At 42.0% G+C, this 17,432-nt stretch overlaps 1 protein-coding gene across 2 annotated transcripts in view; it reads left to right on the top strand.

Moving 5' to 3' along the window:
• The window catches only part of Fhos (Formin homology 2 domain containing), a 127,862-nt gene that overhangs the window by 90,335 nt on the left and 20,095 nt on the right, over window positions 1-17,432 (top strand). For both annotated transcript variants that reach the window (XM_017904842.1, XM_017904843.1), the window contains exons 13-17: window positions 1,318-1,452; window positions 2,742-2,884; window positions 6,444-6,711; window positions 7,072-7,195; window positions 14,620-14,778. In XM_017904842.1, the coding sequence (XP_017760331.1) occupies window positions 1,318-1,452; window positions 2,742-2,884; window positions 6,444-6,711; window positions 7,072-7,195; window positions 14,620-14,778 (829 nt within the window). The remainder of the gene's footprint in view (window positions 1-1,317; window positions 1,453-2,741; window positions 2,885-6,443; window positions 6,712-7,071; window positions 7,196-14,619; window positions 14,779-17,432) is intronic.

The following is a 17,432-nucleotide window of genomic DNA, read 5'->3' as shown; positions in this document are numbered from 1 at the left end:
GGTCGCGATATTTCACGAGTCAACAAATCTTGGAGATTCGTTGAAAGTTTCACGATCTACTTTTCCAAAATTTCACCATCAGTCGCAGAATTCTCTTTCGGCTTCGGAATAAACAAGTAACGAACGTTCTTATCGATTAGTTACACTTTGATTCCCGAAGCGAAAAATCGTAAATTAATTATCGCTTGCCAGCCTGCACGTAACGCGCACACGTGCTCTAACTTTGCAGCGAGCACTCTGAAATCGATCCTGCATTTTATTCTCCAACCTTTTAAATAATTCAGTCTCGCGTAAATTACCGAGTGACTGCAGTCTCTTCGCCATATTCGCCGTCTCTCACACGAGTATCCATTAATACCCAAACCATCTATGGTTGTTCGGAAAGTAATTTCGTTTCTTTACCAATCGAGGCATTAATTATATTTTTAACCAGCCAACTTCGGTCTAAACTGTATTCTCGTTACATACCTCTACAGGTGACATTCCAAGTCCTATTTGTATAGAATTTTGTCCCCTCTGAGAAATTATTTTTCCTTGGTGCCCTATCGAATATGGAAAATCAGAAACAGATTTTCGGCACGCCAGTGTCAAGCCTTATCCACTTATAAGTCACTGTTAATTGTACAAACACAGATTTATACATCAATTGAACACTAAAAGTACCAATGCATTGAAAATTTTTGGTCTCGCAATTTTTCTTCTTGCAGTTACTAAAATTGTATACCTGCTTTTAAAAAAATTTCCATTCGCTCATGTGGAGGTAACACTAGGACCAGGGTAGAACTCATATGGGGGTAGTTATATATTTACTCATCTTCATCGTACCATTAAAGTCACTGTTATCTATGTTCTGTATGTCTAGGTAGCCATTAAAGATAGGTAGTTCTATCGTTATAAACAAAGCACGTAGCTATCTAAAAATCGTCGTAAAAATCAGCTCGGAAGTTCTAAAATTGAGAAAGGAGGAGGAAATAGGAGTTGAGACGAAGGTGGAATAAATTAGAATCTTAGCAGTCAACGCGCACTCGCGGCTTCGATCGAACCCGGACCCGAAAAGGTAGCCGAGAAATAAAAGAGCGGAGGAGCGGAAAAGAAAAGGGGTTGGAAGGAACCGGCGGATGGAATCGAATATGCCGTGCTGGTCGCGTTGGAGGAGCGTGGACGACATCGATTCCGGGTTTTCACGACAATCACGTTACACGCGAAAGTGGCCAGAAGCGTCGGGCGGAAAGCCCGAAAGCCGGAAACGTAGAAGTTAGCCGGCACGATATTCCGGGCGTCGCGTAACGCTGAAACGTCGCCTCGGCCTTTTTGCAGGTGAAGGGCTTTCAGCTGGAATACCTCGCCAAAGTACCTGAAGTGAAGGATACGGTTCACAAGCACTCGCTGCTTCATCACCTTTGCCACATGGTGATGGAGAAGTTTCCGGATTCCACGGATCTCTATTCGGAGGTGAGAGGCAGCTTACTTGCGAAGGAACCGGATAAAACTTTGGTTCCGCGAGGGACCGAATAACACTTGTGAAATCGCGGACAGGCAAGTTCGTGTCCCCGGGCAACTTCTTCCTCGACTTTCCGAACTATCGCGAACGCTGTTTCGCGAAATTCTCTTGTCCGGGGAGCGAATTTCCGGTGTAATTGCGAAACCGGCCGCGAATAATCTTCCATCGATCTTCCATCTTAGTTTGTTCGTTGTCTACGCTGTTTTCCTGGTAAACACGATTTGGATATGTTACTGAGTCTGCTGTAATAGTTATAATACTTTTTTTCCTGAGGGAGAAATCAATTTTATTTTCATATAAAATAAATTTTAAGGGATGGTACCATTCAAATGGATTTGAGACAAATTTCATGTTGATTAAAATAAACGTTGAAATTTATGGGGTCATAAGTAATAATGTTAACCCTTTGGCATACGAATAAAACGGAATTTTATACATTCGAAAAATACTATTTAATAATATACTACTCGGTGTTCGTCAGAGATAATTCTTGACGTCTCGGAGACGTCATAGTCTACAATGGCACGTGAAGTGATGACGTCTTCCAGACACCATTGTATGTCAAGGGGTTAAGGAGTATTCCATGCTTTTTGGAATATCGGTTCGTGATAGTTAAAGGGATTATGGTAAGGAAACCAGGCAAGAGGTAAATATTACGAGAGCTATGATTCGTAGACAGGGACCTATGTAAACACCGGTTAGACTCGTGGCTAATCCTCGTCGATGCCTTTCTGCCTCAGTTACGTGTTATTGTTCGTCGCGCTCGGACGCACGCGGCTCGACGTGCGACCGACTCTGCTGTTGATTATGGTACGCATTATTGGAACTTAAGTCGTTGGCCGAAATATTCGTTTATGGTAATTGTCCAGAATATACTACTGCTGGAAAAAATTTTTAGCCAAACGCTATAATACAAAATTATATAAAATTAATAATTAAGGATTATATAAAATTTTTGTTTATTTGTCGAGGGGAAAATAACGAAACAATAAGTATCGTTGAGTTTGGCCAAAAATCTTTTGCCAGGGGCAGTACTATATGTGTCTGTGATTATGAATGTGGCCTAAGTTACGCATGTTTCCTTTTGAATTGTAATTGGTTTCGAATCTTATATATTTCCTTAACGTCAGAATTAAACGAATTATCCGGTTCCTTCTGAATATAAATAATCGAAAATAATTTGTAAAAGCGAATTCTTTCAAAATAGCGGTGACTAAAAAGAATTTTGCGTGTTGTCTAGATCGGCGCGGTGACGAGGGCTTCAAAGATCGACTTCGACGAGCTTGCAGCGAACATCGGGAAGCTGGAGAGCGAGTGCAAGGCATCGTGGGATCACCTGAAGCTCATCGCGAAGCACGATGGTTCCACGATGATGAAAGTCAAGTAAGTACCAAAGTCGAAATTGCACGCGGAGCAATGGGGATCGATTCGAGCGGATGTCCCCATTCTCTCCAAGTTTGTCCCGCGAAGTTTCGAAATTTCCAAAGATCCGTACAATGTTCGATAAACTCGCGACGGACCTTTTTTCTCCACGGCGAAACTGGCGCCGTTCCAAATGGCACCGCCATTAATTACCGAAAACGTATTTCTCCCTTCCATGCCCCTGCTTCTTGCTCGTCCCCTATAACCCTCGCCCCCCGCGCCCCTTATTTTATTTCACCTTATCCCGCTTCTACTTCGCGGTGGATTTTCGGACCCTTTATCTGTTCATCCCCCTCCGTTGAACTTGTCCTTATCTAAGTCGGCTATATCGGGCCAAGCCTGCTCTCCTTTTTTACTCTTTTTCCATTTCCTTTGTCCTTCGTTAAGGTTATTAACTTCACCGTTGCCGGTGAAGCACGAAATTGCTAGGAATGAAAGGAGGTTTACGTGGATGGATGCTTTGTGCAGACGAGAGACGAAGTTTGTTTTAGGAAGTAGGTTTATTCGAAATTTCAAAGGAACGTATTGGAGTTTGGTAAATGGTAAATTGGTAGATGGGCTTCTTTTGTTTATTAGTGCGAAGCAGTATTATCCGTGAAGATGGTTTATGTAGATCCACGTTGCGTATTAAAGGAGGGATGAAATTTATCTTACAAAATAGGTTAGTTTGGAACTTCGAAATTTTATATTGAAATTTGATTGGTTAGGTAAATAGGTAGTGTCTGTTTTGCAGTCGGTTTATGTAGATCCACGTTGTGTATTAAAAGGGGGATGAAATTTATTTTTTAAAATAGATCAGTTTGGAATTACGAAATTTTATATTACAATTTGCTTGGTTAGGTAAATAGGTAGTGTCTGTTTTGCAGTAGATACTCTTCTTTTACTTATATTATTATTTATTAAATATAGGGTGATCCACAACAAATAACATTTGACAGAATGTAGATGACAGGACGTAAATGTAAACACGCTTTTACCATTATTTCTTACTGTAGCGAAATCCAAATACTCTTCCTCATTTTTTCCAAGTTATTCCAAGGTAACTTCATGCTTACCATTATATTTTACATATCGTTCTCGAAATATTCACTGTCAATCCGAACGTGTAATTATAATCACATGTTAATTAAGAATTAAGCAACCGACCACAAAATGGCGAATTCTCACAAATTCAGTTATTCTTTTACACCGAAAATGTCGATATCACAATTTGTCCAACTTGACATGTAGATTTCCCGTATTTAAAATAATTCAAAAGTTTCCGTTGTAAATTATTCGCGTGTGAAGTACACATAAAATACCCATCGTTAGATACCGCGTGAAAACACGGGAAATAACGCGGCAGGAGAGATCATTCGCACAATACCGTGACGTTCGCGATTAACATTACGCTTTAAAAACAAACTGTCCTACTTTTCACCGCGTCGCGTCGTTCAATGAAATCAATATTGCGGGCATCCCGCGAATCGATCGTGCAAATTGAACAATTTAAACAGCGCCGCAGATACGTTTACCAATCTCACTCGAAGCTGAATCGTCGGTATCCGGGAATTATCGACGTCCTGGAAGATAACCGCGAAAATAAATCATCCCTCCGTGGATTATTTATTAAGCAACGCGTGTATAATGCATCGGTAGCGAGCAGCATCGCTGTAACAATAAATTACCGAACCTCGAACCGAAACAATCTCACCCCCGCCCCAACAGGGCGTGGACGAAACGGAGAAGAAAGCCGGCTAAAAATGTTTCCACCCTTTCGACAAACCTGACTGTTCGAAGCCCGAGGGACGATTCGGGTAACCGATTCCCGGTAACCCGAGGAATACTCCAACATTGCCGGGGTCATCGGTAGCATTGTTCGTTTCCTGCGCCAGTATCCTTTGTTCGCGTAGCACGCGCTGGCTGCCGCGTTTAATCGCATTTATAGCCGGCTGACAGCCGAGGACAATGCTCGCGTCTGGGACCAGGCGAATCTCTTCCTTAATTGCAACGACGGAGGTAGGAGGAAAGTATGCGGCTGCCGTTAAGCAGCAGTCGGTGGCCGAGTAACGCTCCGCATCCTGTCGGGGCCGATGCACGCCTGCTATTCCGCGCGGACCTCTACACCGCCGATATTTTGTTGCAACGGCCAAACGTCTGGTTAATGTTGCCTCGCGTGCAACCCCCCTCCGCACCCCGACGCGCGTTAATTAAGTGTAACGGGACGTCCTAAATGTCGGCCCGGGTTAATTCGTTTTTGCCCGAAACTCGTTTAAGCGATCGTCTACGCGGCCCCCGGGTCTCCTCCGACTCGTCGGTGTAATGGAAATGTTTCGTGTAAAAAATGACCGTCGGTGATTGCCTTTTTGCGGATCTTGACGTCCGTGCTGTCAGGACACGCGGTGATTCGTCGGGACGTCGGGACCAACGAATTTTGTCTGCATTCCTTTCTTTTATTATTTTTTCCCAGGGGGTCTTCTGTCGTCCTTTCCGCGGCAAGACGAGGGATCACTTTATCTCGAGGATTCGCGAATAGAGCGTGTAAGAATCGTTGACGTCGCGATTCCTTTGATTTAGGGCTATGCGGAGATTTGATTGAGTTTTAGGTGCCTCCTCCACTGGGTTTGCACGTTGACGTGGAGGTTTATGTTTGCGAGTATGCGTGTAGAGGATCGAGGTTGCGATCAGTGCGGGATAATTGTCAGATGTCAGGAAACTGTCACAGAAAATCGAGGGAAGTCATCAAAGTGGTTACGTTAGGTGGTTCACACTAGATACGAGTTTAGGAATCATTTGACCCTTTGCACTCTGTTGTTACTATGGCGACTTTGTAAGATAGCTGCTGCGGCACTAGAATCCAACTGGATTTATATCAGATATTGTTAGATAAAATTCCCGAAGCACAGGGTTACCGTATGATTCCTCATAGATATTATACCAGTATACCTTTGATATGCTACTTGATTGGTAAACATTGTACTGTAAAAGTTAACAGGAAAGGTAAAATGACTCGGAGTTGCTGAGTAGGTCATATTAAAAATTGCTCAGAGTGCAAAGGGTTAACAGAGGTGTCGTTAAGATCATCAGAAAATTCCATCGAATTTACAATATTACATATTAATAAGGACATTTTAGATTCTTGGTTTACTTTGTTCAAGGATATAGATTATACAAATAATTTGACAATATGACTTATTCCTATCACGAAGGTCCTGCAAACTATCGATTTTTACCTCAGGGAGAATCCACACAAATGTTTCCAGGTGTTCAGAACAGAGGCTCGCACAGTAAGGGTATAGTAATTTTCCATTCTCACTACTCCTTTTATTAATTATTTTCCGTGAACAGAAAGAGCTGCCCATCGCGGATTAATTACAATTCCCCTATCACGTATTGCATCGTGGATACAAAGGAATCGTCAATATCGCGAACGCAGCGTCGATATCTCGATTCCCCGGGTAAAGAATTATTTCGCCAGGTATCTAGGAGCGAGCGCTCATGGCATTAATCTCCGATTTCTCGGTGCTCTTTGTCGAAGCAGAATGTCAGACTTCCTGGCGGACTGCGCGGAAAGGATAATCGTGCTGGGCATCGTGCACAGGCGGATCATAAATCGATTCCACAAATTCATCCTATGGCTGGGCATCCCGCTGCACAGGGTGCAGGACACGAAGCCGAACGAGTTCTGCCGGATCGTGTCCGAGTTCGCGCTCGAGTACAGAACCACCCGGGAGCGGGTGATACAGCAGCTGGAGAAAAAAGCCAATCACCGTGAAAGAAATAAGACCAGGGGAAAGATGATCACAGAGGTGAGTTACAAGCGGGCCTCGGCCCTCTGTGCTCGTATTTTTCTTCCACGGCAGCGGCGGCGGCGGCGGTGGCCGCTGAAAATCTTTCGAAAGGACCAGCCCCACTCCTCTCATCAAATACAGTTATCGGAGCGTGAACGGCATTATGGTGCGCTCCGGCGAGGGGAATAAATTGCTTTTTTGCCGCCGGCAGAATCAATTTCTTTTCTTGCCTACCGTTGCATTAATATCCCGCTTGTCTCCGTTTTCATTTCTGTCGCGACATCGTCCGACGTACGCGACTACGCCGAACAGCCCTCTTCCGGTTCCACCGTCCGCCCGGTTCACGTGAATACCGAGTCTCTATGCTGATCGTTACAGGTTGGCAAGTTCAGGACCAAGGAGGATCGCGCGGACGCGGAGCTCAGACAACTGCTCGGAAGCGATATCTCCGACGTCGAGAGCATTCACGGTACCCTGCCATGGCGGAGACAGAGGAAAGACGGTGAGTTTTCCATTTTATTTTTCCTCTTTTCGCTTTCTCCTCTTCCTTCGGCGTGTTTTCTTCCATCCTTCTCCTTCACTGGCTAACTCGTATATCCGATTCTTCCCGTTTGCTACAATCGGTATGCCGATTTATGTTGTTTCTTTCGTGCTTTCTTTTCCTCTTTGCTATTCCTGATCTTTCATTATATACTGTGTATGTAAGATACAGATAGATATAGAAGCATACATGTAGCTATTAATTTTGTAATATGAATTCTGACATTTTATTGACAAGATAAAGTACTGTCAAAAAGTCAGTGTTTGAAAATTCTGATTTTTCTGTACAATCGTTTCATCATAAGGTTTTCTATGATAGGAGAAATTGAAAATGAGGAATTATTTAATTCAAATTAAATACTTGGTCGCACCTATTGTAGTTTTAAAGAGATATGAAGGATATTTTCATCCCGAGGGAGCGAATTGTACTCGATAATAGAATAATTTGCATTTCAATTATTTTTCATTTTTTTTACGTTATCGCGAATCTCGCGAAACCACGCACCGTTCCTAGATCGTATTTTAAACGTGTCTCTTGAAATTCATAGAAGATCTCGCCACTGATATCGGTATGTTTCGTAACAGCAAAATGTGTCGTTGCCTCTCTGCACATATTCGCTCGAAAACAAGGAGAGATATGACGTACAGAAAAACTCTAGCAATTTCCGGCATTATAATGTTCGACGAAAATGACCGCGTCATTCCCAACAAAGACTCCCGCGAGCCATCTGCGCGATTCGTTTTTCCATCGAACATCGAGTCGCAATTTGCAACGTAAATTCTTTCCCTGCACGCTGCATCGTTCATTGATCGAAGCATTCTAATATCCTGCCACCGACAAGTTTCATATTTCTACATTACGCGACGTCTGGCTCCGCGAAACCGTAGCATACTGAACGAGGCAATAAAACGCAATAATACCCTCGCTCGTTGTGCTCGATCGAAGAGCAAAAATCGCTGCAGCGTTTCCATATTTTCCATTTTTCCCCTTTTGCGCCTATTTTTTTCTTTTTTTTTTGTCCTTCGTACTTTTTAGTTTGAGCTCAACGATGAAACAAGCCGCCAATTTCGTTTCGCGTGTGACTTGTACTATTGGGCGAGTTCGTTACACTACCCATGACAAATTAATGGCGTCGAAGAGCAACACGGAACTGAGTATAGGGGTTGTAGATTTCACCGATGATAAAATTTCTTTTCCAATTATTCAACAATTTTTGGATCTCCTACTTGTAAGTCATTCGCATATTCGTTCGGGAATTAAATCATAGAAATTTACTTCTCATTAATACTGGAACTACCGACTTGTAATGTTTGTATAAATAGGGTGTACATACGCGACATTAATTAAAGCAATATAATGAAAATAAGTAGGTATACGTATTTCCAATAATTCCAAAAATGAAAACCGCCAAACGAGTCATTTTGACACCCTTGGTAGTTCTAGCGTTAAGAAAGTAGTATACCATAGTTAATTTGACAGTATTCAATTCTGCAATCTGAACATTCTTTCCATCTCCAATTGTCCTTAAATTATAGCTCGACTTATTTAGGTATGCCATCGTGCGCATAAATTATGTTTAAAAATTTGATATACACGATCTGACTATTCTTCGAGTCAGCATGATCGTCTCTCAGATAAATCTCAAAATTAATCTGCCAGGGGAGGAAACCATTTATTCTTCGTAACTAGAAGCTAACTCTTTTCTGCGTGTATTTCGATATTATCCTCGTCATTCATCTTTCTCTCTCTCTCTCTCTCTCTCCACAACAACGTGTTCAGTGCAAAGAAAGAAATTTTCCCGGTTCTCAGGATCCATTCTCCGGACCCAGTGGACCGAGCGTAAAGGGTTGGTCCAAGTTTCGCTGCGGTCCTCCTTAGAGGCCGGAAATGTAACGCGTCGCCTTAAAAGGGTGGCTTCGTGGCGCAGATAAGAACAAAGTGCGAGAATTTCTCCTCGTTTCCGGAACGCCGTAGCCAGTGGCGGCGCGCGAGATAAATGCCCTCCTTAAGCAAACGCTTTCGAGGCTAGATTCGAGGATAGCCTCCGCTCGTTTGACGGCGTTACCGGAAAATGAGAAGTAACGGCATCGAGATTTCAGGAAACGCGCAGCAGGCCACTCCACGCCCGCGAGAATCGCGTTTAGAAGATAATCCCGATGTGAAGGGGGTTCGCGTTGTTTCCTCGATATTTTATCCGTATCTCAACTCTCCCTGCTCTTTCCTCGCAACCCTGTGATTCGAAGAAGTTCTTCATCTCGTCCTGCTTATGATAGGTTATTTAATGCTTCGCAATCTTAATTTTGTCACACCTGTGCGAGATTACTCGTGTGTGTATATTGATATTTATCGATGCGTAATTTTTAAAAGATACGGTGATGAAGGATTTATTGTAGTTTGAAATATCCTGACGAGCAAAGGAATTTTTATCCGAAGGGGAGGAATATCCCTTATGGTTCCAAAAAATTTTATTTTCGTTTAGAATTTTAATTCGTAGAAATTGTGACTGCCTTCCTCGGAAAGAGGAATAATTCGGTGAAAGAATAGGGAAGGAAGATGTCTGCTTCTTGAAAATAATTAACGCACGAATGTATAGAGGAAAGACATTTAAAACATACGAAGTGCCAGTTTCTGAAATATTCTGCAAAGTAAAAGAATCTCAATTTAATGGGCTGAAATGTCCTGTTAAGTCGTACAATTTCCATTTTAAAATTAAGTTTCTGTAAATAATAATTATTTTCCGCGGACAGTAGAATAATTTAGCGAAGAGAAACGCGAAGAAGGTAGAAGAGGGAATTAGTTTTTCGAAATAGATGTATGTAATGATAATGTAGTAGAGGTATTGATAGGAATAAAGATCATTTCGTCGCATTACAGAGAAAAATGTCTGTCTCGAAAAGCGCAGAAGTATCTCTCGCGAGAAATAATGTCGTAGGCGCTTGTCTGACTATACGCGGATACTTACTACTGCCGTGCTATTCTGTCAAAGGTACATGCGTTATTCGCAACATTTTCCAAGAGTCTTTCACGAGCTTTGGGTTTTTCACATTTTCATGATTACGTTAGCGAGAGGGTAGATGAGAAAGGGAATTATGCATGGCAGAAATAATAACAAGATTAATTAGCTACGCACAATGCCCATGCAGAACAGAGAACATGAAAACCGGATAATCTTGTCGCGGTTCATAATGTTTTTTGCAAAATCGTGTAATATATTACAGGAACGACGAGTTAACTTACTTGGCAAAATGAAATAACCTGGGGTTAGTCGCAGATAAAAACACGTTAAATTAGAGCATTGCAAAACGCGGAGAAATATATAACGAGATGTGAAAGGATGTTGCACATATGACATTATGATCTTGATGTATTAAATATAATTACCACTGTTCGCTGTGCATTTTATGATGAGTAATTAGAAGAGGAGAATTTACCATGGACAACGAATTTCAGGTTGCATTCAATTTTAATGAAATTTATGGAATTTTAAATTTAAAAGCTATCATTAATAGTAATAGCTACACTATTATTATTTGTTGACAACTCCAACAGGTCGATGATTTATTTCTTGACAATTTATTATCAAGTAAAGGCACCCCATCGCGTATAATACATACTTATTTCTCCACTTGTACCTGAACCACTGTCTACACGCTAATTATCTAAATCTCATTTCCTTCTAAATTCAATAAGCTCAATTCTCCATACTCTCCTAACCCTTCTAACCTCTAAATTTTAATAATCATCGAATCTAATTTGCTCTATCGTCGTTCCTCGTGCGAATCCAGACACTTCCGGGCACACCGTGCACGCGAAACGGAACCCACAAACTCGCAGTGAAGCATCGGGAAGTTTTGTTTACGAAGCAATTTCCCGCGACAAATTTCAAATTCCGTACAGCTCCGCGAAGTAATCTCCCTTCGCTGTTGGCTGCGCCACGAAAGCGGGGCCATTTCCGCGTCGATTGAGCGGCTGTTTTACGGTAACTTCTAGCATTCTGGCTACGGGATTAGCCATCAGGCTACATCGTAGCCGATGATCGCGACGTGCTTCCCTCTCTTGCGAACCCGATACCGTCGAGGTCACGCTGCGGAACTGTAATCCTCCGTGTCTTCTTCCTACCCTCCGAGGACTTTCCTTTTCTCTAAGAGCCCAAGAGAGGCGGCGGAATTTTTATTCTCTCCATGGTCCGCGCGCGTATAAAGATCGCGGAGGGTGAAGCCACCCCTTTACGGCTCGTAAACTTGCCGATGCTCGTGCATTACCACGGCTCTTCGGCCATCATAACTTTTCTTCCTTTTATTCCCGTGTATGCTCCTCTATAAAATATCTAAACGCTCCGCCTAAGTCGCGCCGGTACTTCACCACAACTTCCCTCGGTCCCCTTGACCGTCGAGGGTTCAACACCTGGAAATATCCTGCGAATCCTTCCACGTGGTCCCCTACGCGTTCAGGGATCACGATTTGTCGCGACAGATTCTCCCTCAGACGGATACCTTCCGACCCGTTATTACATTCATATCCGCGGTTTCCTTCGGAGGATTGTATTTATGTCGAGATTGCTGAAAATGAAAGGCTGTGGGATGCTTTTTTCTTTCCCAGGATATATGCTTCTTTCCCATGTACGGGTAGGGCGGAGTACACACCCGCAGGATTCGGAAGGTTCTTTAATGCCGAGTGGGGTTCAGGGAGCACGAGGACGACGGGGATGAATTACTGGGGATTTAATTCGCGTGTAGCTGAATATGGAATTTTTTTGTCGGGTCACTTAGGTATGGTAGAAACTCAGTTTTAGAAGAGATAGCCTTTGTCGTATTATTTCAATATTTGGCTATAATTAATAAATAACTCTCGATAATTTAGGGTGCACTTATTTCTAATCGTTTCATATAATCCCAAGCGTTTCATTGGAATAATTCATCATTTAGTCGATTAGTGTGAGTCATCGAGACTCATACGAAACGAAATTCTTAGTAAACTTGGCTCTTTTTATTTCTTCAATATAATCATATTAAATATCAATCTAAGTACTTGCAATTAATTTATTGATCCGAAAATTAAGTGATAAATTAAGGGGTTCAAGTCATCCACTGATTATACATATATTTCTTTCTTATTCTATTCTTATTCTGTTATTTATTGAAGACATCAAGCTTATATTACTAGCAGTTCCATCTGAGGAGAAGCAATAGAAATATTTCCAAATTGCCAAATGTGGAAGGCTCATCGTCAATACATTTTCTCGAACCAAATCATCAGGATTTACGTCCTCACCAATTTCTCGAGGAGTATATTCATTTATGAGAATCGAACACTTAACAATGTTCACCATGAGACAAGTACCACGCAACAAGTACCATTTACGAGTTCCCACAATCGTTTCGCTCAAAGGTCGAGCGGTGGAGGATTTGCTGGCAAGCAGCTGGGTAGTCGAAGTCGTTTAATCTGGCCTAAAATAAGCGAGGCCATGAAAGTCCGCTAGTCGACGACATTCAGCACCCGCATCGAGTTGACCACATCCTGGAACTTGGCCTCTTCTTTGCCCCTTGCATCATGGAAATTCCCACTGCCTTCTTTAAGGTTCTTCCTTCTGCGCCACCTTCGTATCGGATTTACACAGCCAGGCAAGCCGCCAATGGAAGCTTCTTTCAACCGAGTTTCAAAGAAGCTCTCAAAGGAACTCGCCGTGCTTTTGACGGTTCCGAAGTTTCTAGCCCGCGAACCGGCAGCATATAGAGACTGTTCTGCCAAGAGTTGACCAGGCTACCTCTGCGAAAGAAGAATGGTCTCTGTACAGACTAGAACTCGAGTAAACGTCATGGCTCGGTACCTCTATGATGGACGGGAATGTGCGCCAGGAATCGTTAATAAAGGCCAGATGGGAAAAGTTGACGCGAAATTTTCTATATTTTTTTAGAGTTTGGCGACCAGAGACCAGTTAGTAATCAGAGTTCAGAGACCACTTAGTATAGCTTTTCCTTTCTTTTGGTAAACATTAGTTTCAATGGCTCACGATTCATTTAAAGATTGCAGATTTTTGTGCGACAGATAAATTTTTATATTTCTGTACTAGGTAAGATATATTTTTGAAGATTGATACGTTTGGGGATGTTTGATGTACTTCTAAGACTTCTTGAGAAATATCGAACGATGAAATGTGAGTATTTCTTTCTTCGACAAAAATGGACCTAGACTTTATTTTCACCATGTTATCGAAATGGATATATTTTGTTTGCAAATTATAGACAGGGTTGAGATCGATTTTTTATATCAGGATTAGGATCTGAAATTTATATTATTTGGAATGTTCTTGAAAATGGAATTTAAGTTTTTCATTCGGTATTCCTTCCTCGTCCATGGAAATTGGTCGAACGATTCGTCAGGAGGTATAAACTGTAGTTTTCTATACTTGAAGCTGCAAATGAAATTCGTGGGGTTAAATACGTAAGTAGTATGAACATAAAAATACGGCGACAGAATAATAAGAGTATCTGTAGGACACAGCAAATAAATTTGACGTCTTGCAAATATATTCGATCCAGCAATGTCCCTGCATAATAAGCAGTATCTCTGCATACAATTGTTCGCGCGATTGCAGGATTCTCATTGTCAATTCTTCCTTCGTTTTCGTACGAACCATCAATCCCTCTAAAGTCTCATTTTTAACCAACCACCACCGCATCGATGACGTGATTTTCCACACGGTGACATCCTCCCGGAATGCATCTTTCATCGCTCATTCCGTGGGAAGTTCGCCAGAAATATTCCGCACCCTAATCGGATTATTCTCAGTTTGCATTCAACTTAGTTCGCAGTTCGAGTTCTCAGCTTTCTTACTTTATCCAGCAACGAAAGTTCATTGCATTCGCTAATTATCTAGTACCGATAATTAATTAGCAAAAATTTTTTGTACCCCTAATATTCATCTTCGCAAGATAAAAAAAAAATAAAAAATTCTCCCATTCATAAACCGAATTTTTAAAAATTCTGATACCAAAGTACTTAGTCGATTATTACATTTATATATTTAAAATAATTTTCTACTAAAATATACGTGTCAAATTCAACACCAGACCTACACTTGAATTAAAGAATGATAAAATTCGCGATTTTTTAAAATTTTTCATATCTAATCATTTAATAACTATCTAATATTCCTGACGTTAGCTACCAAGTATTTTATGGTGAGATTAATTCTTATGGAATTAATTGTCTCCGTTATTTTATATAAATTACATTATATCGTAATAATAATTATTCCGACATAACTACCCCTATTGATTCACAATAAATTCCACGATATCGAACAAGAATAAAATTTCGTATTTCAGAAATACGTAATTTGAAATTTATCCATATCATAACACGACTCGAAATTTGTGTTCCAGGGCGCACCTCGCTGGGCCCTTTGCTCCGCGACGAGAACACGAACGGGAACCTGACCGACGGCGACGACGAGTTGCTGGAATCGCTGGTGAAGACGGCCACGAAGACACCAGCGACGAGGACGACGCCGCGGGAGCGCAAGAGGACCAGACACGCCGATCGTAAGTCTTGTAAGTGTGATCCCCGCACCCTGCACCTAGCCTCCCTTCTTCCGCGCTGATCGAGCTACCTATTCTTTCTCAAAAGACAGATCGTTTAATCGATTCGTTGCCGATACATTTTCACCGCGTCACGTATTTATGGGCCAATTTTTTCGAGGACTCCATGGCGTTCGCGAATACCGATCTCCCGTGAATTACTCGCGAATTGTCGTTCGGCTGTCTCGAGAAACGACCGTTCATAAACCTCCCTTATAAATTTCGACTTCTTTACGAGACGTCGATACTTGATTCTTCATTGATATTTCACGCGGTGTCATAAATCGCATATATACAAATCTTTATAAAATATCCTCTGTTCATCGTGTAGGAATTATTTAAATAATTTTTCTTTCTCGATTAAATATCTCTGCGTTGTGAATAATTATTCTAGAATTATTCTAGAAGATGAGGGTTGCTTTCGGAGAGTACGTGCTATTCTCAGGCACCATTGGCAAGTATTGACGAGTTCATAAACGATGTGAAATTATTTTCTTCCTTTTCTTAAATCGATTACCTTGACGTACCATACCTACTATTCTCGAATTTCTTCATCGACTGTCATCGAGCCACGCTCGCTCTCGTCGTTATACTCGAGTCGGGGTGTTAGGTGGTTTCGGGGGTTGTCTATGGGGTTCGATTGAGCGGAAGGATGGTACGCGATGAGCAAGTTCATCGATTGGAAATCTTCCGGTCGCGGGAATTCATTTTTCATCGATTTGTTGGCCGGATTGATTAATCGCTCGGCGGATTTCAGAAGCGTTTTCCCGCAGATCCTGGCCGTCTAACGGAAAACGCAGATTTCGATACGATCAGCCGTATATTTGCCGATAAATAATTGCCGGGTTCGAGAAGTGATTCCTGGGAACGCGACGACCGATTAATCCGACGCAATTTCGCCAACGAGACGAGCCAATCGGCCATGATTTTTCTCCCCGCGTTGAAATAATAGCGTCTTCTAAGATATTCGGGTGGATAGAATTATTTTCTTATATACCGGTAGATAGGAAAATTTGAAATTTTTTTAATTAAATCGCGACATATCGGTTAATTTTCTCGTTCGGTATTCCAGCACTTCTTCCTCAGAAACCCGATTGATAATAAGCTCGTCTCGTTTACCTCTTCCTCTTCGTGATAAACTGCAGCAACCGGAAACCGAGCAGCCATTATATTATCGCGGGAAGAAGCACTCGTCTTCCATCGAAATCGAATAAACTGATCGCGAGACTCGAAGCTTTTAATCCCTAAAGGCGTCTGCTACCACGACGAGCGAGTTATCGACAAGTCGTCGCAAAACAGCAACGCTGCCGCTTCCTTAAAATGTTACGGCTTCTATTATTCTTGCTTCATCCGCGGAATAATTTATACGCCTGCAAATGGAGTCCTCTGGTAGATACTTCTGAAACGGTGCGAAACGGCGTGAGAGGAATCGGCCCATAAATAAAGCGCGCTAGAAACGCGACGATCTGCAAGCGGAAGTCCGGAGGCGAAATTCGAAACGCCCGCGATCGAAGACAAGGTTAACAAGTGCAAGCTTCGATCGTCGTTGAATCTTCTTCATAGCACCTTATTGGCACCGATCTTCCTCCATCTTCTTCCTCTCAAACACGCTCGGTGTACATACGTGTCTCGCACGATTTCCGCAAACGCGTGTTCGTTCGAAACGGAGCGGTAAATTTCCCGGAAACAAGGTAAGAGTCGCGCCAGGCTTTCGTTGGAAGGTAAGCGCGAAAATGGCACCACTTTCCGCGCTGGCAACAAATAAATTCCCACGACCATGCGTCATCTAGGTCGACCAGCTCTTTTCGCGAGTTTTTCTACCGACATCTGCGGTGTCGCAATTTCCTTTTTTACTTTTTTATTTTTTTTTATTTTTTTTTTTGAACGGCTTTTCACGAAAATGAGTGGCCCCCGCGGTTCGGCGGAAGTGTCATTTGCATTTTATATTGCGACCATTCACGGTTTAGGGTCGCGCCATTTTCATGGCCGAACGCATCAGCGTTTGGAAAATCCGCCGGATTCTCTCGGATAAATGCGGTGTTTTTTTTCCGCCCATTGTGAGACGTTTTAAGAACTCGTTTTCAAAGTTTGCGGGATTCTAGCCGGAGGAAATATGACGGGACGGGGTGCGAAGCGAGGGGAGAATAAAATGTCGAAGTGCCTGTCGAGGTGACATTTTCCCCGCGAAAATGGGGCATAACTGTGATAAAAGTGAAATCGCGTGGACGCGTTTCGCGATGTGGCCATGACGTGAAATTACGAAATTCTTTTTTTATGTTTCTTCTTTTTTTCTTTCTTTTTTTTTTTTGAAAACGACGCTAGCAGAGGGACCTTTATGATACTCCGCGCAATTCAAAAATTGGAGAAATATTGAACTTTCTTTTTAACGCTTCTATCTGAATGGCGGTGGAAAAATATCGAAGGAATTTTTTCACGTTCATTTGTTACGTCGAAATTAAAATATTGATACATCGAAGGAACGTTCTGTGTATTAATATTTACATACTCGAAATTTTTGCGAGTTTTACACATCGAGTTATAAAGTTATTTCATCGCGATGGAATTTTATCGTTATACTTTAAAAGAATTATAAAATACTTTAATTTTATTACGTTCTT

This window comes from Eufriesea mexicana, unplaced genomic scaffold, assembly GCF_001483705.2.
Source record: "Eufriesea mexicana isolate 0111107269 unplaced genomic scaffold, ASM148370v2 scaffold3460, whole genome shotgun sequence".
NCBI lineage: Eukaryota > Metazoa > Arthropoda > Insecta > Hymenoptera > Apidae > Eufriesea > Eufriesea mexicana.
The sequence above is the reverse complement of the archived record's forward strand: the minus strand, read 5'-3'. Positions and strand labels throughout refer to the sequence as shown.